This window comes from Sturnus vulgaris, chromosome 3 (genome assembly GCF_052056855.1).
Source record: "Sturnus vulgaris isolate bStuVul1 chromosome 3, bStuVul1.hap1, whole genome shotgun sequence".
Taxonomy (NCBI): Eukaryota; Metazoa; Chordata; class Aves; order Passeriformes; family Sturnidae; genus Sturnus; species Sturnus vulgaris.
Window position 1 is genome coordinate 59,754,234 of NC_142245.1, and position 23,152 is coordinate 59,777,385.

The 23,152-nt window shown below is 40.1% G+C and overlaps 1 protein-coding gene across 1 annotated transcript in view; it reads left to right on the forward strand.

Moving 5' to 3' along the window:
• The window catches only part of SGK1 (serum/glucocorticoid regulated kinase 1), a 70,801-nt gene that overhangs the window by 6,059 nt on the left and 41,590 nt on the right, over window positions 1–23,152 (forward strand). The window contains exon 2 of the mRNA XM_088161758.1: window positions 17,068–17,283. Within this exon, the coding sequence (XP_088017884.1) occupies window positions 17,068–17,283 (216 nt within the window). The remainder of the gene's footprint in view (window positions 1–17,067; window positions 17,284–23,152) is intronic.

Here is a 23,152-nt window from a genome sequence, read left to right on the forward strand (position 1 = left end):
AACCTCTTCCTTTCTCTTTAATAAAAAATGTAATACTAGAAAGCACATCCATACTCCTTAAGCTTAAGCTTATTCTTTTTTCCTAAACACCTCTTGTAATTTCTACCACAAATTTGTCAAGCTAATGCTTGAAGCTGCCCAGTTCTCTTCCAGTTTTGGAAAAAATCACTCTGCTTATAAATTTAGAAATCCTCCTTTCATTTTCAGCCTAGTTTTACACATGACCAATTTATTCCCATTTGCTCTTTTACTAACACAAAGCAATAACTTATACAGGACTTGCCCTTCCCTCATATATACAACCACTGCAGTATTTATAGAGAACAGTAATTTCTTCTTTCAGCTCTATTTGTCTAGGCTAAAGAAGACAACTTCCTTTAGACACTTCCTTTAGGGTAGACTTTCCATTGCCCAGTAACTCTAGCAGACAGAGGCAGCTGTCATATTTGCTGGCCAAGACATCTCTTTGGGATTACCAAAGCATCTATATAGTCCTCTTTCAAAGTTCTTTCTCAAGGAGTCTGCTACACACTTCTAACCTCCATCCCACTCTTCTCATCCCACTCTAGTCCTCTTTTGCTAAGCAGGTCTGTGTGTCACTGGCAATTTTTCTGAGCACAAGCCTAGGCTCTGTATCAAACCCATCTCCAGGAGTAGCGTTCTTCTTGGCAATACACTTTTAACTTCTTCCTTTATCTCATGATTATATTTGTAAGACTATTCTTATTCTCCATTTTAACCTATTTCCCCTGTGTTATCACTGTGTTACTGAGTTACCAAAGACCATATGGATTAGATTATCCACATTTGCTTCAGCAAAGACACCAGGCAAGTTTGGCATACTGGTAAATGCATGTTGCCTGTTATCTCATTTTCTACTGAACTCTTTAAAATTTGCTCTCCCTTCAGATGTGATGTTTTGTTTCTATTCACATAGTCCCGTAAGTTTTTTTTCTTCTATGCTGTACATCAGTGTCCTCCAGGAAAACTCAGAGCACAGAATTAATCTAAAGATTTACTTTTTATCTCATCTCACTCTTTCTGAGAAACGGACATTTTTTTTTTTAAATTTCAGATTCTGACTGGATTTTTCCAAACAGACTCTCAGCTCTTTTACCACTTTCAGGTCCTCATTATCCACCACCACTAAAATCAAATAGCAATGGGGGGAGGTTCCTTTGAGAGCCTGCTCTGGCTCATTCCTTTCAAGATCAGATTAGATATTGCTTGAGTCCAAAGAGTGCTTTGGTCTGCCTTCATTACATGCCTTCAGAGCTGAGCATGACTTCTGTTTGGGGAAGGGCCAGCTGTGAGATCTCCCAGTCTTCTGCCAAGTGCATATCAACAATGTTTTAAATGCCACAGAGTCTGGAGTCAAATTCTTAGAGCAATTCTACCCTGGACACGATGTTGTCACTGCTATCATAACTCAGCTCAGCAGACTCAGTATCATTTACCCTTAGTCTAAACATCCAAATTGTCTGAAAATCATTGTCATGCACGAAAATGTCAGCAAGAAAAACAGCACAGAGGGCTTGGACACCCTTAGCTGTGTGGTAACTGGTGATGCAAACTGAGATACTAAGAAAGCAGACAGCTGTGTCTGACAACTGAAAAATCAATGTGATTCCTCTGCCAAATGGGGAGATTGATAAATTTGATCTGCAGGGCCTGGGAAGGACTAAGAGTTTGGAGCAACTCTGTGTATATGTTACCCTATCTGCTAATTAAAAACATGGCTTTGATGAGGGTTACAAGCTTAGAGGAGGTCAAAGGTTGTGTCCATAGAGAAAGGAATCAGAATTGAAAGCAAGGGGAAAGCTTATATCTGTCTAACAAATTGGTTGATGTAAAGAAGAAGAAAACAGGAGGACAGAAACCATCTCTGCAGAAAAACGTGTAAATGGAGATGCTAAAGAAGTGGAAAACCAACCAAGACCTAAACCCATGAAACAGTTGCAAAATCAAATCAATGACACAGAATGTTTTTTTTTCTAAATAGCACCTTATCACAAAATAATTGCTAGTGGTTGTTATTTACAGCAGTCGATTTTATAGCAGCATGATTAAATATAGGGAGTAAGAAAACAATAGCTCCAAAAGCAATAAATCTTACTGTTTATTGAAGACTGCACTGAGACCAGATTTCCAGATCCGCTCACAAGCAATTAACCAAGACTCAAAATATCCTTACAAGGTAGAATAATCATACCCATTTCACAGATAAGTGCACAAAGAGAAAATAGGTAACTCAGTCAGTTAGACAAATTCATATACAGGACAAAAGTTATTATTTCTTTCCTGGTCCTTACTCTAAGTTTCCACCACTAAAATAAAAATTTATTTTCTTGAAAGAGCAGCAGCAAACATCTGCTGGGGTTTGTGTGGCTGAAATTTATGCAGGCATTTTAAGCAGCTTAACAACAGCAGCACCAAAATAATTTTTTTTCAAGTGGTCAGAAGTGTTTAATGCAGTCTTGCTGACACGCCAGTGGCATCAGAAGATGCTAGATACTGTGCTAAAGTGAAAATCTATTATTTCCAGTCTACTCAGCTCATTAAAAAATTGCAAAAGGAAAAGGCATCACAAATTGAGATTCTGCCTGCCCTGCAAAGTCAAGAGTGCCAAGGGGCATGTTTGTGTTATAAGTGTCTTCCAGCGTGACCAAGCCTGTTCCCATACTGTGGCACATCAGAAAATGGCTGAAGAGGTGAGAAACTGAGACTGGAGCCTGCTGTGCTCCATAATCCACTGCTTATTCACTGCTTTTGTGTCTCCCACAAGAAAACCCCAATAACCAAATTCTGCATGACATCAGGAGCACAGATGGTGAGCTGTGCACAGCCTCTTTTTGCTGTAGGTGTGCACAGACATTGGTTTGGTGTGCACCACCAGCAGCAGAAAACCATTTAATGTCCCAGCTCCAGTGAAGGAGCTGTGTGTGCAGTCCCATGCTGCAGCTCAGTAGTGAAGGGGCTGCTTTTTCAGATGCCAACAACCTTTCTGCTTGTGCTCTTCAGGGCCACATATATCTGTACACTGTGCAAACCATGCCATGGGGGTTCAGTTGTCTTCTGAAAAGATCCAGAGGACTACACATGGTAAAAATCCCTTTCAGTCAGGCAGCACATATCAGGACTTTTCTGAAAACACTCAATGTTCTAAAGGAGGAAGGAGAACCCTGCATCCATTGCCCCACTGCCAGCTTGACTACAGATGTGATATGGGGATGGAACATGACCCTGGGGTTCCCATTCAGGAAAGGCTCAATTTGCACCTACCCACATCAGCACTCTTTCAGCATCCCTGTAGGCTGGGACCTTTTCAGAAAGTATTTTTAAGGTGCTACCTTGCAGAAGTACTGGGTGCTAAAAGAGTACGCAGGAAAACAAAACTCATTGCAACTCAGACTCCTGTGTAATATTTGACCCTGGGAATCTACCTCAACTATCTTAAAATGCATCCTTTGGCCAACTGTCTAGATTGCAAGCTCTTCAGGGTAGAGAAAAGGACACTGACAGCACCTAAATAGTTCAAGTTCAAATCTCAGTTCAGACTTCACAGACTCCAATAAGACAGTCAAAATCACTGGTTACTGTTGTCATCAAAATTATTTTTATATGACTGATTGGGGAAGAGTTGGGGACTTTTGTACTTACAGATGGGAAAGATATCTTTTATTTTATTTTGTGCTCTGTTTTTATTAGATATTTGTCTTGCTTCAGTCAGTTCATATGTATGCTTTTTACTGGGGCTGTTAAAAGTTTTCAAGTGTGTTGCAGAAATAAGTGAAGAAGATTGTTAAGAAAAATGCTTGAACTGCAGGTCAACAATACAAATTTAGATGTATTGCAAAAATTTACGCAAGAATAGGTCCATTAAATGGCTTGGAATTCTTTCTATGCTAATTAATTAAGATTGGTGAAAAAAATATACATCTCTTTCAGTATCTTTTGTTTTCTGAAAAGATCTCTGCATTATTCTAATGAAAGACTATTAAGCTTTAATGGCCTAAACTGTAACTAGGTTGGAATTTGAATAATGATAATTTATTTCTTGCTTTAACATTAATGACATTTTGAAGCACATTGACATGGTTTGACACACTCTGATTCATGCAAAACTTTGGATCCCACATTCCTTAAGGGCCAACTCAGAGGAGGGCTGCCTGAAAGGACAGCCATTGTAGCATTACTTTTCTGGTTGGAGTGTTGGACTAAACCTCCATGCTATGGGAACAAAGTGACTGTGGGAATCTCTGTGTAAAACCTTTCTGACTGCTAGGCTGCAGTACAAAGAATAACTACAAGAAAGCTCATGTGAAGAGAAGATAATGGAAGGTAATGTTGTAGGAGGACAGCCTATGATGTACAAACCAATGCAACCTTTGGCTCAGTAGTGTGACCTTTTCTTTTTATGCCAACAGACTGGAGGTGTGATTAAAACCACAGCTGCTATGCCTCCATTTGTGTTTGCATCTTGGCTCCATGTCATCTTCTCTCCTGCTCCATGGACACCCTGTCCCTTTATACAGCAATATCACTGACTTCAGACTGATTCCTTGTTCATCTCAGAAACTGGTAGACAAAGTTAATTAATAACCAAGACTTTTTATTTAGGACTACTAGTCAGGGATGGTCTTGAACTCTGAAAAAAAGATGAACATAGATGCTGCTTAATGCTTAGCAGCTCTGTAGATGGGCATCCTAAAGATGCAGCCATCACCCAGAGGTATCTTTAACACTACCAAGATCTTTAGAGAGGTGGAGAGGCAAGAAGCAGCACAGACATCAGGAGGGAATGTAGAGTCTCTCTTCATTATCTTGACCCTGACACTTCACTTTTAGCTCCTGCATTTCAGTTTGACAACGTGTCCCCAGTGCATAATATCAGGAATTACAATGCATGTGGTGGAGATGGGAGATGAATGTTTTTGATAAGGAGATTGTGAGGTTTGATTCGCCCAGTCTGTCAGAAAGAAGCATTCATTAGTGTCCGTTCTTTCTTAAGCCTATGGTGTCCATGCATGCACTTTCCACCAGCTCCCTGTGAGAGGAAGAGGTTTCATTTCAGCTTCAAAAGTTCCTTTTTTTTACGTATTTTCTTTTGTGCTGCAATTTTTTTTTGTTTTTGTACAGTGATAAGAGAGCAAAGGTGACTGCTCTGGGATATCATGCTTGGACTAAATAAATTATTTCCTTCTCTATTTAAGATTAATTAAGAAATGTTGGAGGGAAAAAAGGTCAGAGCTACTCTGAGATTGTTCATTCCATTCCCCAATTATTCCGTATATACTAAGCCTGAAAAGGCTGTAATTAGATATGAGACAAGCCAGATGAGATTCTCTTTCTGTGCACTTCAAGCAGACTGGCAGTCCTCCAGAAGTTAAATATATAAATAAATCGTATTCTTTTCACCAAATTTCTTCTGTTCATCATACCTCTCCTTTTTTTCTCTCCAAGGGCTTACCAGCCTGGACCTTTCCCATACAGTAGCCTGCATACTGAATAGGCCCATACACAGCTGAAGGGAGAGATTGCTGCTTCTCCACTGCAGCTGCTAGAGAGTTCAGCCTAGCAGTGTGCTTTATGAAGCTCTTGGAGAGCTTGTGTGACCCTTGGAAAACTCCAGCAACTTCTGCACCCAAATATCTTGGCACATCTGTGTGTTTATATGGGATCCAGACAACCACACGGGGTTTCTCCAGTGTAGGTAGACCACCTAAAAATTGGTTCATTTGCCCTAGCAGGTGAATCAAAAGCAGGTGTGCCACATGCCCAGGCACTCTGCCAGTGAGAGAAATGATTTGCAGGGATGGAAAGGAGCTGAGATTGGTGCATTTGCTGCTTTTCCAAATGTTGTCTTTAATGAAGAAGTTACTGGCCAAGTCCACAGTGCTAGACCATCATCTGACTTCCCTTATTTGATGGTCACATTACTAGGAAAACTATTCAGTCCCTTTAAGAACCTATCTGTCTCAGGTATTTTCTCCTTCTACTTGCCTTCTTCAATTTCTGTTTGCTTTCTTCATTTTACTTATTCTCTGACACAGAAATTTATATTGGTGACTAGGAGTCCTGTAAAAGGTTTTGCACACCAAATTGAAACCATGCAAATTATCCTACCTGCAGGGTATTTTTAACATTTTCTCTGATGTCATAATTATTGTTTAACCTGTTTGGCATTGAACCCTCAAAAAACCTTGGCATTCTCAGAGGAAAAATGTGTTAGCTTTCCGTAGCTTTCGCCTGAAATGACTTCAGAATATTTATTTTTTGTTTGCAAGAGTTAAGCAAAAGAAAATCCACACATAACCAAGCATATGGAATAAGAGACTCAAAACAAGCTGCCTCAGTCACAGCCCTCCCAAAACCAACAGCCTACACATGTAGGAGACTCCAACCCACAAGCTGGTAAGTCAGCATTGGTGACTTACACTTTAGCTCGTGTTTCTACAACAAAGCTCTTCATTGCCGTCATCTTGTAAATAAAGTGAAGACCACAAGGAATAAAAGTGCTGGGTAATACATTTCTTGTGTGTGTGAGTGTGCCTCTGGAAAAATACTAAGCTAAGAAAGGAAATAATGTAAATGGCAGAAAGAAAGCCTCCCTTGTTTCATACTACTTGAGTGTGTCTGGTTTGCATCTGTTACTATGTTTTTCATTTAAGAACACTTATTTCTTTAATACATATGAATGACTGGTTTTGACTGGCAGTTTGAAAATGTGGCTTTACTCTGATTAACTGTACTTTTTGTCTTTACTTAGCCCTTTTAAAAACCATATTTCTCAAGCTATTTTAAAGCAAGAGCAAAAACAACACATGGAACAATTTATTGAAATGCCAGGCAGGTTTGACAGGTGCAGGAGAAATTGCTTAGTTTCACAAATTGAAACAGCTGCAGTTTTATCGGTGATGAAATTGCTATGGGATGGGGTTTCAGATTTGTTAGTTCATCTTGTGTTTGCTATTTTGTTTTTGAAGCATTGAGTCACTTCCCCCTCTCCAAGGATGACTCGTGAGACCTATTTCTCAAAAGGAGGAGGCATCTAGTCACCACAGAGTGATGGGAAGTTTAGTAAAATTCAAACAGATTTTAGGGTAGATTGAAATGTAACGAGAAAATAATAGTTTCCTCCTCATGGGATTATAAATAAATGTTGCTTCTAGCTTTTGGAGCAGGAAATACTATAAACATTTGGTCTACCTTTCAGATGGCCTGAGCTAAGATTTCATTACATATCTCTAAAGAATATCAGGCACTGGAAATTTTGCATCATTAACCAGCAAATTTTAACCTCAAAAGAGTCTCTTGTATCAAGGAGGTTTACTTTCAGTCTGTGCAATTGCTAGACAGCGATGTATGTTTTATTTTCAAATTATTCAGGACCATATGTTCTCCTACAGTGACAGAGTATGTATCAAGTGGTCTGCTTTCCATAAGTTCATTTTATCATCCTAATGGGGAAAAAAATCAGTGATGAAAATCAGTGAATGATCTTATAAGAATTGGTCACATTTGGCAATGAATTAATTTGTCAAAACACTTGAACTATAAATCCTCCTCCTAGCTTAAATCCCTGCTGATGATGGTGTTTTAAGTCATAAGTTCTTGTATGGTTCAGAATAAAATAATCTTTGAGATCCTGATGCAAATTTATTGGTGTTTTGCAAACTGTATCCCAGCTGGGATGCCATTTAAAAATGGCTAATTTGAGAGATGCAGAATTTCTTCTCAAGCACTTTTCTTAGAAAAGGAAACTTGGTCACTAGAAAAAGCTAGGAAAAGAAATGGTGGATATTTTCTTGAAAGAGATGCCTTAGAGCAAACACATTGCATGGGACTTTAAGCAACTTAGTCAAGTAGAAGGTGTCCCTGGCCATGGCAGAGGGCTGAGAACTAGAGGATCTTTAAGATTCTTTCCAGCCCAAACCTGTCCTATGATTCTGTTATTCAATGTCTCTTTGGCTTGGAACAGGAAAGCAAAGACATTTGCCTTGTCTGTGTTACCCAGACTGATGGATGACAGGACCACCCCAGAGTGCTCAAGTGACCAAGGCTGTGGCAGCCTCCCCCATGGCACTGCCATGCCACACTTCACATGGGCCTGCACAGGCTGCTGAAGTCCCTGCTGCCAGGTCCCAGCCCAGCCTTGCCTGGCAAAGGAGCTGATCTGTAAAAAATCACTGTTCTCTTTCACCGGGAGCCCCTCTGAGAGTACTGCAGCTTTCTAGGGTATATGGTGTGTCTCACAGCTCTGTGAATGTTTTGGCATGTCTGTCTCACAGGGCCAGAAGAACCTGATTTAGGCATCCTAAATCAGCTTGTCTAGTGGTCCTGGTTGCTTTAAAGATTGACAAAAAATTAGGATGCTGTGCAAAGTTATATAACAAATTAGAAGGGTCACCTTCTGCCAAATCAAAAGGAGATTAGAGAAGTGCAGTGTTAGGCTCAAATTTTAAATATGGAAGTTATTAATTTCAGGCTGCACAAAATATGCTTCCCTGCTCTGACAGTATGAAGGTTTTGAATAGTTAAGGATGACTATTGAATGGGATTTGGTGCTGTAACCAGTCATCCATAGTGTTCTGCCACTGCAGTCATTATTCTTGCACTGCAGTTAAACTTTATAATGCTGGGCTATTTCAGCCCAGATTACTGAAGGATTCAAAATAACAGCAGCATCAGGAGACTGAGATGGAGAAAAAGTACACTGAGGTATCTTTGTTTTGCCTGGAATTTTTTCATTCACCTACCTTTGCTTCCCATTCACAACCAAGCATGCATTCCCTGGCTCCTGTGCCTGGATCAGATGCTCACAGCACCCTGCAGACTGATTTGAGGCTTTGACTAAGAGATGTGGGATGTGGTGTTTATCAGAGCAGGAGTCAAAATAAACGTTGACTAGGTTTACTGACAATTGGCTTTGCTCACAAAAAACAGAGAATAGAGAGGAGAAGGTACCAGCAAGCAGCCTCGGACTATTTGGACAGGATTTTGGGTTGTATTGTTCATGTTGTTTTTATTTCATCTAGATGAAAAGCACTTTTAACTTGGTAGCCTGGAAAGATTACACTTGCACATACACAATAAAACCCATTTTGTTTTGTTTTCCTCTTTGACATAATACGCAGAGGGTGTTTATACACCAGAACAGACAATGAATCTATTGTTTCATCTCATGTAGTAACAAGTGCCATCAGTGCTTGCAATTGATCCAAGAGCTCTTACCTGATTCCAACACATCAGTTATTTATTTATTCACAGAGAAAAGAATCCCATGACACTAACAATTGTTTTCAAGGACAACATGGAAGGATGTAAGAGAGGAAAATCCTAAGTGGTGCCTATTCAGTTGTTTAGAATTTTTTGGTGCCACATTACAAAAAATCAGTGTGAGGGTATAGCAAAAGTTAATTTAGCTATTAATGTGAGATGTTGGTTTTACAAACTTTCTTCTCCTTTACTGGAGCTGGCAAGAGCTTTCCCATTTACTGGAACAGGGAAATCAACCAGGCAGTTTGCTGTGTGCCCATTAATACTAGTTATTTACAATACTGGTGTGCCTAAATTTTCTGCTGCTCCTCATGCTTTGACTTACATGATTTACAACTTGTTCAGCAGAAATACTTAAACTCATATTTAGAGGATTCCAAATTCCTTGAGTCATTTTGGTACCCATCAACTTTTGGGATTAGTGCCTGAATGCAGTCACATGTTGACACATATTTTTAAGAATCTTGCCTTTGCTGACTTTCTTCTGTGGCCTGGAGACATGTCATTCACACTTAAGATCAAAAAAATCTGCCTTATTTACTTGATGTGTTGACATTGCAAGTGATGGCAACAACAAGTACTGAAAAATTTGCTGTGCCTTCCCTTAGATAGATCTGATTTCTGCCAGATGCTGTATACTCATTCCCTGCAATACCAAAGTGTGCTGGGGCTCCTGTGAACATCGTTGTAATTCCCTGTGCTTCTCCACCCCGAGCTGCGGCCAACTTATCCTTCCCCAGGTCCCCCTCACATGCGGGTAATCTTCTCCTGGCACAGCTGGAGGACTGAGCTCCCCATGAATCCAGGCCATGGATATCCAGGCTCGGACAGAACAATGCTCTGCTATTCGGCCTCCGTCTGCTTTTTCAGCCAGCAGCTTCTCGGCTTTGCAGGGAAAGCAGCAAACGATGACTATGCAGCGAGTTGCCCTTCACTTTCCCTTTTAAAATAGAATGTGATTATTAATCAACAAAGTGATGTGTTTCAGGGATCCGCAGGGAAAAAAAATAGCTCGAGGTGATTTGACAAACTGATTCTTTTGCTGTGCCGCATTTCCCATGGGACATGACAAATTAAATGTCAGAGTCAGCTAGAGAGTAGTGCTTGATCTCAGTCGGGGCATTAATCAGCCTGCCTCTCGTTTACCACTTTCCACTTAAGTAGATGACTGTATACAGTTTGAACAATGGAGCTTTTCATTCCCTAATCTCCCTAATTGTAATTTAAATAGGTTTCCTGACAGTCGTCCTCAAGACTGCAGGGGAGATGATTCCAAGAGCTCCGTGTCCACTTCGGGTTTACATAATGGATGAAAATTCAAATCCTTGTCCAAGGTGAAATTAGATAACGTCAGGAAAAGGAAAGAAGGGATCGGATGAACAGCAACTGGAGAAGGAGAAATGTGCATTTGATATCACAAGGAGGCAGAACTCAAACACAGGCGCATACACTGACCTAGATCAGAGTATTGGCCGGTAGAGAAAAGAATATCCAGAGACTTTGAAATTCAACATGTAAAGGAGCTGACTAAGAGCCAAAATAACCCATAACTGATGCAAACAAATTTTCATGAAGAATGGACTTAAGTATAGAAAAGTTCAAGGGCACAGAGTGATTTATTCCAATTTCCCACAAAAAAATATGGGAAAAAACCTCTTGTCCAAAGTTTTAGAGGGAGAAAATGCTGCTGTACAGAGCACATGGTTGGACAGGCTGTCAGATTACATTTGATACTATTGTGTTGATGGGTGTGATGTTTCATTGAGAGCTACCTGATAATAGTGGACCTCCAAGCAGTTTTTTCCAGTTTCCCTCAAGCCATTCCATCATTCAGTTTACAGCTCAGTCCTCAGCAAATGTCTGCAATTTTAAACATCTAATGGCCTATCAAATTTGTCTACAAACTTACGGCTTTTTTCTTTCACACAAATATTACTCCAGGATATGTATCTTCCCATCCTATTGTCAAATTCTACTAAAACCCATGGTCTATATCAGACACTGGGGCTTAGTGCAGTGAAGTGACTGTCACATCCACAAAGGGCCTAATCCTGTGAGACATTATGTCCCTGCATAACCTGCTTTTTCTTCTCATGTGTATTCATCAGTTTTGAAGGTCAAGTGCTCAGCTGTGAAGCCAGAAAAGAAGCTTGTCTTGTCCTGAGAAGCACCAGGTTTTCAGAGTCTCCAGAGAGAGGGAGGATGCTCCAGGATGGTCACTGGTGCCACCAGCATTTTTTTTCCTCTGAGCAAGAGCCACATCTGCATTGGTAGCAGCCCCAGCGACCAGGCTGGTGTTTCTCTCACAGAAAATATTGCTCATGATTGCAGTGATGGGGACTGGTTTATGGATAACCAATTAAAGTGTAAAATGTGCTGAGTCGGCTGATGCCATTGACAACTGAGCCATATGAAATTAAAAGCTTTATCTCTTTGCTATTACATAACAGGGAAAACCAGGAGTGAAAAAACCCTGGAACTTGGCAAATCTCATTTAATCACATCTGGCAGTTTTCAAGTCAGAGATTATCACTGTTGGATATCATATTTTTAGAAAGTAAAGCAAACAAAGAAACTTGAGCAAACAAGGTTCAGAAAATAACAAGCCTTCAAAAAAATACTTATGCACCTTTCAGCAATGCTACAGGCCATGCTTGGGAAAAAGGTATTTAGAGCTGTTCTCTAGCAACAGTTGCATTTCAATTTAATTTGGGATCAGTGAAACATGTCGACATATTAGAAGGGTGCACAACACTTCTTTGAACTCACTTTTTCTTGAAAGAACAGGGAAAATTTTCATCAATTTTGTTTGTTGTCATTGTAAGAAATGCCAGAAATACCAAACAACTTTGCCTAGTTCCGGAGTTCCTTTGGTGGTTCAACAAAACCACCAATAGAAAAAAATTCCAAAATGTGAGAGGGTGGAGAAGTATTTATTCCCAGTCATGAAAGTCTGTGAGTGTGACGTTGACTGCGTTTGTTCCAAATAATTTGTTCTATCTCAATAATAAATAGCAATAAAAAGAAAGTAAAAATATCATTTGACTTAAACATGTGAAATTTTTGATTTTGGAAAAGTTGATATTTGCTTTGACAACCTCAAAACAAAAGTACTGAAGTCGTCAGAGAAAGTTTAGAAGAGGATTGCTTCCTGTAATTAGGAGTAGGCTCCAGTTTATTTACTGGTACTGTATATCATAATAAGAATAACAAAAATAATGTATTTGAATAATAAAATACTCCTTACAGTGCCATGAAGAATTATGCACCTAGCACATTGGTATTTGAGCTCTGGGGAGACCTTACATCACCTTCAAGTACCTGAAGAGACCCTACAGGAAGTCTAAAGAGAGACTTTTTGCAAGGGCATGTAGTGACAGGAGAAGGAGTGAATTCAAACAGAAAGAGGTTTAAATTAGGTATTAACAAGAAAATTTTCAGTATGACAGTGGTGAGGCTCTGGAACAGATTGCCCAGATAAGTTATGAATGTCCCATCCCTGGAAGTGCTCAAGGTCAGGCTGGATGGGGCCTGGAGTAACCTGGTCTTACAGAAGGTGTACCTGCTCACAGCAGGGAGATTGGAGCTAGATGATCTTTAAGGTCTCTTCCAACTCAAATCATTCCATGATTCTATGATCATATAATGCCCTAAGGAGCAAACTGTCATCTGCCACTTGTTAATCTTAATTTGTCAAATCAGAGAAATTTCTTTAAAATTATTTTTATTTTTGTGCAATTCAGTGTAGGAGTTTTTTTTAGTGGAAGTGAATTCAAAAGAAATGAACTTTTTGCACTTTGAATCCTTTAGTGACATTTAAGATAGCCCAAGTCAAACAAAGCTATAGATCTAAGGCACTTGTCTAATGGAAATGTAAATATTAAAACCTCAAAAAAAATCTTTGAAGTCTATTAAGGTTAAAGCTAGACAAAAGCCTATAGTGTAGACTTAAAATTCAGTGACTAATATATATACATAACATTTCAATAAACTTAACTGAGGCCCTCTGAAAAGTAATATATAATCTAGAAGCATCAATAGAAACCCAAGACCTGCATAGCAATGGCCAGGGAAATTGGTTTTCTTCCAAAGTCTGATCTTGACATTGCTGCTATGCAGTTGCTGCCAATTCTTACTTTCAAATCAGTATTTTCAATGCTTTTGGACATGGATATATGTTGAAAGTCAGTGCATTTCCTACACTTGTCTGTGCATCTTACTCTGTGTTAACTATGAATTTCAAAATGAAAATATAGGGTTTGTCTGCAAAGGGATACTGAGGGGCATTGTTCTGAATTAGCTGAAGAAGTGAAATTAGAGGAGTTGAATGACATTAAAGTCCTCCTGAACCTCTCAATTCAGAATAAAACCTGAAATTTTAACAGATAAATGGCACAAATGGCTGCAGAACGAATGAAACCCGCTGGAATTCCGCACCAAGCTGTCCACACAAGGGCTGGACGTGTTTGTCCCTTCACGCATTCAGCATCCACGCCGCGTGTGAGTGACTGCAGAGTGGACTTTAGCCCTTCCATGTAGGCAAGCCCCAGAAGCAGCCTGACATGCCAGGCCTTGGCACAGCTCCTTGGCTGCAGCCCAGCCCAGCCCAGCCCAGCCCAGCCCAGCCCAGCCCAGCCTAGCGTGGCTCCCCGCGGGCGGCTGCCAGGCAGGTCTGGGCGCGTGGACAGGCACCAAGGGCTCGGCGCCTCACTCAGGGGCAAAGGCTTCAGACAAGAGGAAAACAACTTCCCTGGGCTTAGCCATGCGGGCCCTGGGCTCCTATTGGCGTTTGTTGATTGTATATTACTTTTCAGAGTGACTCAGTTAAGTTTATTGAAATGCTATGTGTGTCTTGCTGAGTCAGCAAGGTGTCCTGGACTGAGCAGACGTGGCTGGATGTACATGAACCTGGACTTTGTCCCATCTAATGAAGAAAAACTACTTTTAAAGCTCTCCTCTGACAGTGCATTTGTTGGTGTGCTAACCTATTTGAACTTTTTCCAACCATTATAAAAACATCCTGCTGCTTCATTCAATCTCGAAGCTGGATGCTCCTGAATTTTTTCACCTTAGTTTCCCCAAAACTCTGCATTCAACAGAACAACAATATGACCAGAGAAGTGTTCATGATCATGCTTATTTTTCATCTCTCAGTACAGGCTAAAATGTATAAATATTATGGACCTATCATGTAAAAACTTCAGTTTAGCCCAACATTTTTAAACAGCAAAAAGTAATCTATAAAAAAAGATGTGTACCTGACTTAAAATCAGGAGTCAGTTTGGAATAAATAATAAATAAGGAAAAACTCTTTAGAATTCAGCATGAAGTCAGGAACCACTTGCTGATGCTAGAGAGAGAAATGCCATCTATACTCTGGTGAGTGCAGCTTCATAAAATGCACTCTGTGTTACTTTCCCTCATCATTAAAGCACCTGTGGTTAATTTTTAATTTATGGTCATTATACTGCAGAATGTCTATTTCATTGCCATTAAAAGTTACAGCTACAAGATCATTCAATACAAACAGATTCTAGTGTATGAGAGGTACCCAGGTCATATTTTGAATGCTTCTTCATACACGTTCAGGCTAGAGATATGTAAATGGAAACACAAGGCAGTGAAAAAACAGGTGAAGTTACCATTGAAGTGATTGTTTAACTGTATCACTGCAAATGTAATGAATTTGATATCACAAAACCAAATATTACAGGGTCTTAATGAAACCTTAAATCCACATTTACATGTGAATTCCACATGCAATTTAGAAGTCTCAAGCATAAGACTGGCCTATGTTTCCTGAATTTTTAAGGAAAACTGAACCTGCAGCTCATTTCAGCCCCAGTCCTTTCTGCTGTTGGTTTGGTTCTTTACACATGCACATTTCTGCACACTGTGTGCACCCACAGTGAAATGTCTGAAGTTGCAGGATGTCAAGGAAGAAAGGCAGAACCCACTCAGAAAACACTTAACTGATCACTAGGTATAACTCAAAAAGTACGAATTCAACAGACATTTTCTTCTCTCAGAATCACATTAAATATATTGAATGTTTCCTGTAATAAAACTATACTGGGAAATCAAGCTTTTTTTTTTTTTTACCATGAATATAATTATTATTTTCAGCACACCAAAATCTGAAATTAGATCAAGACACATAACCAACCTCGTATTTATTTGGGGAGAATAATATATTTAATGATGTGCTTAACAATCATAGAATCAATTATGCTTGGCAAAAAAATTTTTAAAAATCTGCCTGATTTAAAATATCAGTTTCAATATATATTTGTTGAAATAAACTCTGAAAAAAATAATCCCTCCCCTCTACAGCTTCAACCCATCAACCTGAAGCTAAACAGTCTGGATATTTTGTAAGGATGCTCCAGAGCATGGAAGTAGAGGGTAATATTATCCACACGAACTGACACTAGAAAAATGTAAATGGGGAAAGTGGTTCATTTGCCCACAGAAAGAAATCTGTTTGCTTGGTTTCCATAGAGAGAAAAGAGAAATTTTCCTAATCTTGAGATTTCCGGCAGGTCAGCTCAGCCGGCACTTTGCTCACAGAGGAGTCACCAGCAGAAGGTTAGTTAGAGATGTCTCATTTTGTTTGTTTATCCTGTGTGATCCTGGTTACCAGTTGCTGTGATATGGACTTCCACTGTTAATCAAGCATTTGCCATCCTGCTCATGACTAATGTAACATAAAATGTTTGTTGTTTTTTTTGTCCTGATGTAAAACATGCTCTAATGGCAAATATTACCTCCTAATGAAGAATGGAGACGCTGAGGCCAGGGACACCAAGATCACAGAGCAAAGAGATTGCATCCTGTCAATTGGTGGACAGTTGGCTGTCAGCCCTGGCTGTCTCAGCCTTCCCCCTCCAGGCTGGGAGAGTATGTCCCGAGACATTGCTATCCATCCTTTGCATTCAAATGACAGAGTTCTGATCAGACACAGTGCAAACATACCACAGCTCACATAGTGGTCTTTTTGCTTTCACAGTGTAAAATAACTCAGAAAGGTCTCACTCCTCACTTAACTTCTCAGAAAATCCAATGCTTTTGATTCACACGGCAGAAAAGAGGCAGTCACAGAAGTGAAAGGAAGAGCAAACAAGGTGCACAAGGCTGACACCGTGCCCTGCCAGCACAGTGTATTATGCTCATAACCAGTGTCCTTCCTACCGTGGTGCACTGGGTCCTAGCTGGGAAGCTGCAGAGATGAGCAGTAGGTAGGTTAGAGGAGGCAGGGTAAAAATCTGGGGCAGGTCAGCAAGAGAAACTGACTCTTTAATAGAGTGGTAGGAGGCACAGAATCGGCTGAGGTAGTTTACGAAGTCAGAGTTGATACAGGAGATATTGCTGTTGAAAGGATGGACTGTAGAAAGCAAGTCTTACCATTCTATTCCCGTAAAACCAGTCTGCTTTTTCTCATGGGGAAATTGAGCTGTTTAGGCTGGGAGTACTTGTTTTGGGTAGTCATTGCTCTCTTCTTAGCAGTCTACTGTGTATTTCAATATATTTATAAAGCCTTTATTTTGTAGATAAACTTATGGCAGTCTTGTACAAAGCAGCAAAAAATTCTCTGCATAGAGCCTGGATATGATGATGTGTGTGTTCACCCTGACTTTGCCTGGTGCTTTTTCCTGCAGAAAATTGGTCCTGATCCTCATAATTTACTATTTTCCCCAGTCCGTGCTGCTGTCCTCGCTGGAAACCCTACTGTGCCATCCCAACTGCTGTAAAGCAAAGAGAGTCCATAATCTGCTTCTGTGTTGGCAGGTACGAAGGTGGATTAAGAGCCCAATGGTCAACGCTGAAAAACATCCACACGCCAGCCTCAAATACCCGGGGTCCACTGTGATGAATTTACCTGCAGGGGATTCAGAGCTGGAGCCTCCGCTGTGCCAGACCTGCCTGGGGGACCACCCTTTCCAGAGAGGGATTGCTCCTCAGGAGGCCCAGTCCTGCTCCTGGGAGAGCCAGAGAAACAGCAAAGTAAGCTACTCTTTGCTTTTTGTTTACATGTTTTGTACTGAAAACAGGTCTATACTTACAACGGGCCTGTATTTATGAGACTGTGTGCCCCTGGAAGAGAAGGGATGTTCCAAAACCTGAAACTCTGCTGAGCAAGATGTGTTGTGCACATCTGGGCTCTGCTTTCTACCTTGAAATTTGGTATCCATGGAAAACAGAAGAGTTTCTACTAAAGTGCTGTGATGTACTCTCACAGTATTTGAAAAGATTAATAGTAATAATAAATATTATTTCCCTGTTTTACAGAAACTGAGGTGAAGATAGGTGATACTATCTTTCCAAGATAAGGAAAAGGACCCAGACTTGCTAATTTTTTCCCTTCTGTCCCACAAGTACAAGACCACCCTTCATCCCCTCTACCCCCCAAACCATGTGTAGCTTTCCTTTTAGAAATCAAAATTTGGCTCAGGGAGTTTTCCCAATCAGGAGGCGAATTATTCAGGTAGTCTTCTAGCAGAAGGGAAACCCGTTTTGCCTCAAGTCATGTTAGTATGCTATAGATGACACCATCCCTCATCTGGTGCTGGCCAGTTACACACAGGCTTGAAGATGGAAAACTGTGAGGGCTGAAATAACATGGCCGAGAAGGGGCTTTTCTGAGGAAGACTTTGGACCTTTTTCTCATTGTTCAGCTCCACATAATCCCTGTGGAGAAAAGCCAAATGCAGAACAGAATGTTTTCCTCAGAGCCTGTCATCCCTGACAGAATTATCCCTTGCCTGGAAATGGTGTGCAAAAAAAGGAGAGAGTTGTAGAAACATAAAAGAAAACAAATAAGAATCTTTCCAAGTACAAAGCAGAGCAAATGTGACAAGGCATTTATCAGAGCCTTAGCATACAGCTCACAGCAGAAACATTTTTTCAAGCTACATCTGCTGCATTTTTAAACAGGGAAATCCAAGCAGCAGGTAAAAATGGAAGTCCTGTGCACTTCTGAAACCCAACAAAGGCATTGTGGTTAAACATGTGCAAGTGAAGGAACTAATTACTCCTCCATTTTACTTCATTAAGAAGATTAATTTTGCTCAGACTGAAGCATTAAAAAATGAAAGCACCAAAGACGCAGGATTCTGCAAATCCTTTACCTTGCTGTAAATCTCATGTACTCCTGTAGAGCTGTAGGGCCTCACACCTGATTTCCATTCGTTTTCACGTGCATATGGGGTAGATTTGGCTGAATGCAGATTCCCCTGGACCTCTCTCAGTCTCCTTTCTGCAGACAGTGGAGAGGCTGCTTACTCAGCAGCTGGAGTCTGCAGCAGGAGAGATATTTTGCACGCTGCATTAAAAACATCATTATCTGGCAAAAGACCTCTTGGATAAAGCTATCCTGCATAAGGAGTCTTTAAAGTAAGTTACAGCACAGAGTCCTTGATGTGATTAAATGTAAGGTCACTACCTTTTTCTCTACAGTAAAACCAGGCAGGAAGCTTTTAATAATAAAAGCTGAAGGAGTTCTGTGTGTGACCTTTTCAAGGTTTAAAGAGAGTTTCTGGGTGAGATTCTGTTCGAGGGTTACAAATGGCACAAGCTGCATAAGTGTGAAATAACTCCCCTCACTTTAAACCAATGAACTTGAACAGGCAGTTCTGTATTTCAAGGAGAAGAGAACGTGATCTCTGTTAAATCAGCAGGGGGCTTGGATTGTACCAATCATCTCTCCTGGATAATTCTTGTTTCTTTTTCTCCACTGCTCTTCATTCTCTGTTTTTCAGCACTGCAACCAGGTACTGGTACAATGATTATAGTTTCTTTGTGCTGTGCTCAACACCAACCCCAAAAAGGGTCCTACTGATCCTGTCCTTTTACTCAAGGGCAAATTAACTCAGAAACAAATCAGCTGTGAAATATTATTAAAGGTTTATTCTAGCCAACAAGCTTTTTCTGACAGGCTTCAGGCTATCCTGATCAGTTAGAAAAAGGCCTTATAAAAACCAACCTGATTAAAACACATCACCCAAGGGGACACGTGTCTGTATTCCTATTCTTATTTCCAGCACAGAACAAGGGGGAAAAAATCATTACTGCTTGTTTACTGTGATTATAATTATGTAGTGGAGTCTTTAAAAATTGACTTAGCATAAATAAGATTATTTTGAAACTAAAAGTATTTTAAATAATGATGTTTTTTTCTTATTATATGCCCTCATTTCCATTTCCCCAGGCTTTTCTATTAAGGCATGTGCCAGTTTGAATTTTATAAAAATTATTTCTGATGTAACCTCTACTAAGTCTTCTCTGTTATTTGTACGATAGTGTATTATCTCTGCATTTTTATGACATTTTTAATGCTTTGTTTACAGTGGACTAGATAATTATCAAGCATTGCCAGAAAATCATGCTAATTTTCACATGACTGCTTTACATAGGTATATTATTGTTTTTTGTAACCGATGTGGATTAGTTATATGAGGGCTTATATCTGCTCTACTAGTGTAACAGCTGAAGCCCTAAGGGCTTGGACCACTGCCAGGGTAGTGATTTACAATAACCAAACCTTGCTTTTCCATGTCTATCTGCACAGTTCAGGTTGTACATAACTCACTGGCTTGATGAGGAAGGTAAATATGCTTTCAAAATAAATTACCATGCTGTGTAATGAATACCTCATGTGAATAAGCTGGTTTTGAAAGAGTGGGCAACCCACCTCTTAGAGTTACATTGCAGTCTGCTAAATAGGGAGAGGCAAACATGGTGAAAATTGGGTGTGATTTAAACTTCTCAGGTGAGGGTTTACCAAGCTGGGTTATAAGAAGTAAATCACACTCACGTGTGCACACACACACACATAAAATTCTTTCATGGTCTGCGTGACCTGTGTATTCTACTTCCACTTGTATTGTTATGCCCTTGTTTCAAACCTTTCTCTAAATAAGCAAAACATAGGACCTTGTTAGTGAGCTCAAAATATCTTTCTTTTTTTTTGTTCTCAGAGCCAAGAGCTAGGTTCAAGGCTTGTTCTGTTCTTTCCTCTGCCCTAACTCCTGCTGCCCTATCCATCAGCTGGTGTTTGTCCTGAAGCACCACTGACACATCTCTATCTACTAGACCAAAGCCTTGAATGTCTAGAGCTGTCTTTTCTTTCCACAGCTGAACAAAAGCCCTGTGCAGCCCTAGCTAAGGGGTGAGAGGAGGGAAAGGGCAAGCTAACACCTTTACTCCATTTGGGCACTGTGACTTCAGATGGCTGGGAGTGTGTCCAGCATAGCCATGGCTCCAGGGGGCACTCAGGGGTGCTGAGCAGGGTGCTCGACCCCAGCAAGCCCAGGAGGGGCCCTTCCCCACATCAGGTGCCACGTTTGGATCTCTCCACCCTCTCTTATCACTTCTGTGGACGAGGCAATGGGAAAGAGATGGAGGCTCCTGAGGCAGTTGCTTTGTCTTCCTCCACCCATGGCAGTCCATCCATGCCCAGTGCCTTCTGTGAAGGAGCACCAGGAAAATCTTAATTAGGGCTGCAGGGAATTCAATGCTGCCACCTTTTTGGATAAGTCCTTTGCAGCTTAGTGGAAGTTAATTACTCTCACTGGCACTTTTGAATCATGTTATTAGATCCATAGCAGGAATTTATTTTGCTATTGAAAGACGTACAGGGCTCCTGTGTATGGAAGAGCTCTAGGATTCAGTCAAATTTCAGCACTTTACCATTTTCAAGTCGTGATTCAGAGATGAAGAATGCTGAAAGAAATATACCCAAGCCAAAGGCTGGGCAATTGAGATGGTTCTACTTACAAATCTCTCCTACAAATAACTTACAGCTTCTAGAAACTTGCATTTGAGATAGGGTAGGAATATGTTTCAGATTAAATATTTTGCTTAAAGGGGCATCATAAAAATAAATGTCTTTTAATGGACTAGGAAAATGTGGAGATGATAAAAAAATCTGACTATCTCTCCATAAAGAAAGAGTTTGGTGATAGATCTGAGTGGGATTTTTAGGGAAAGATGGTTTTCTCACACATTTTAGATAAATAACCTTCCTACATTTAATGATCCACTTTGGTAATGAGGCACTCTGTGATTTACACCCTGGTAAATGCTACTATATACACTTATACATGTACATACACAACAGAGGAAATTAAAATCGTGAAGGCCCAGTATGGGATGAAAATACTCCTGGAACCAATATATGTGAAAAGTGCTGCAATAAAAGACAATTTGAAAAAGAAAAATAGATTAAAAAAAGGAAGTTTGGGTAACATAATTACAGAATTGTTCAGTGAAATCAAATCTGGAGAGGACTGTAAGAGGCTCTAACAAACCTGGGGAAAATAACAACCTGATGGCAGATTACACTTGATAGAGACAGAAACACAGTAATGCACTTTGATGGAATAATTATAACTACTCAGTACATACTGTAGGGTCTTGAATTAAATGTGATTATTCTAGAAGGCAGCCTGGATGCCACAGAAAGTAGCTTGGCTGAGGTCAATCCCACACTCAGCTAAGCAGACACTCTATGCACACATTTAGGAGTACAGCCCTTCATCCACTGAATCTACTTCAGTCCCATATGGAGCAACATGGGAAAGGATGTGAAACAGATATATCTACTGTGGGTGAGAACAGCAATACCAGGGCAACACATGCCTCTGAAAGGCCTTGCAGAGCCAATTATATCTTTTTTTTCTTTATCTATTTAATGAAATCCACTTTGAAGTGTCTGGCAGAGACCCTGGTAAGTAGGATCCTTTGGACAGATGTAGTCAAGGAGCAAAGGATAGACAAAGAGGCCAGTGGTCCCATGAGCTTATAGCTCAACCAACACTGGTGTGAGCTTCGTTGTCTTGCTGGCATGCCCCATGCAGTGATTTAGGAAAGACTTATGAAGATTATCTTGATGAGTTATGATTTATCTTTTGTCCCTTCTTGTTCTTCTTCCAGGAAAAGGAGCTGGCAGAAAAAAAATTTATCGACATCATTCCAGAAAAATTATGGTGCTTTATTTGCCTGCTCCATGGCAATATTGAAAAGTAGAAATAGGTCTGGAAAGAGAAAATTAAAAACAACTGAAAAATTCCCATTTAAGCACAGAAATAAGAGGGAAATATTGTATAAAAGATTTGTGGTATAAAAGACTAAACATTATAAGTAGACTTTAAATATAAAAAGCTACAGGAATATGCAACTCTCTGCCAACACAGAAGAGTCACACTTAGTGACATCTGGCTGAAGTTTAATATACTCATGCATAGAATGTTCCTGCCTTTACAGTGGGTTACTTCTGATTTCAGAGTATGTTTTGCTATGGCCCCTAAGACTGGAAGATGGGGGCTTATCTCACTGAGCTGGGAAACTGCACCTTGTGTTCACAGAAGTGACATACAGAGGGATAAGGTATTAGATAACCCTTTTTCAGTGCTCCATGTTATACCAAGAAGGATACTTGCACTGTAATCCTAAGGAAGAAAATGTTAAAATCGGTAAAGGAAATAGTTTTATACTACATGTAATTTAACTTCAGAATCCATAACCACTGGAAATCCACAGCTTCTCTGACCGTTTTTCATTTACAAGTAAATCCAGACATGATACAGTGCTCCAGAAATCTATTATAGCACTGTCTGAAGATTAAAGAGAGTTTTAGAGAAGAAAGTGGTTCAAGATGAGCAATTAGAACAGTGAAGAAGGTATTTTGTACTTCTCTTCATTCTGTAGTTTCTGCTTGAAGAAAGTCTGTCTTTTCTGCATGATCACAAGTCAGAGTTGTAGCTTAATCCTGTGAATTGACAGTTTCTAATGAAAAAGCCATTTTTCACCAGCAGAGTTTATAGCTATTTCCTAAATAGTTGTTTCTGGCTGACTACACTAAAGCTCTTTCAGC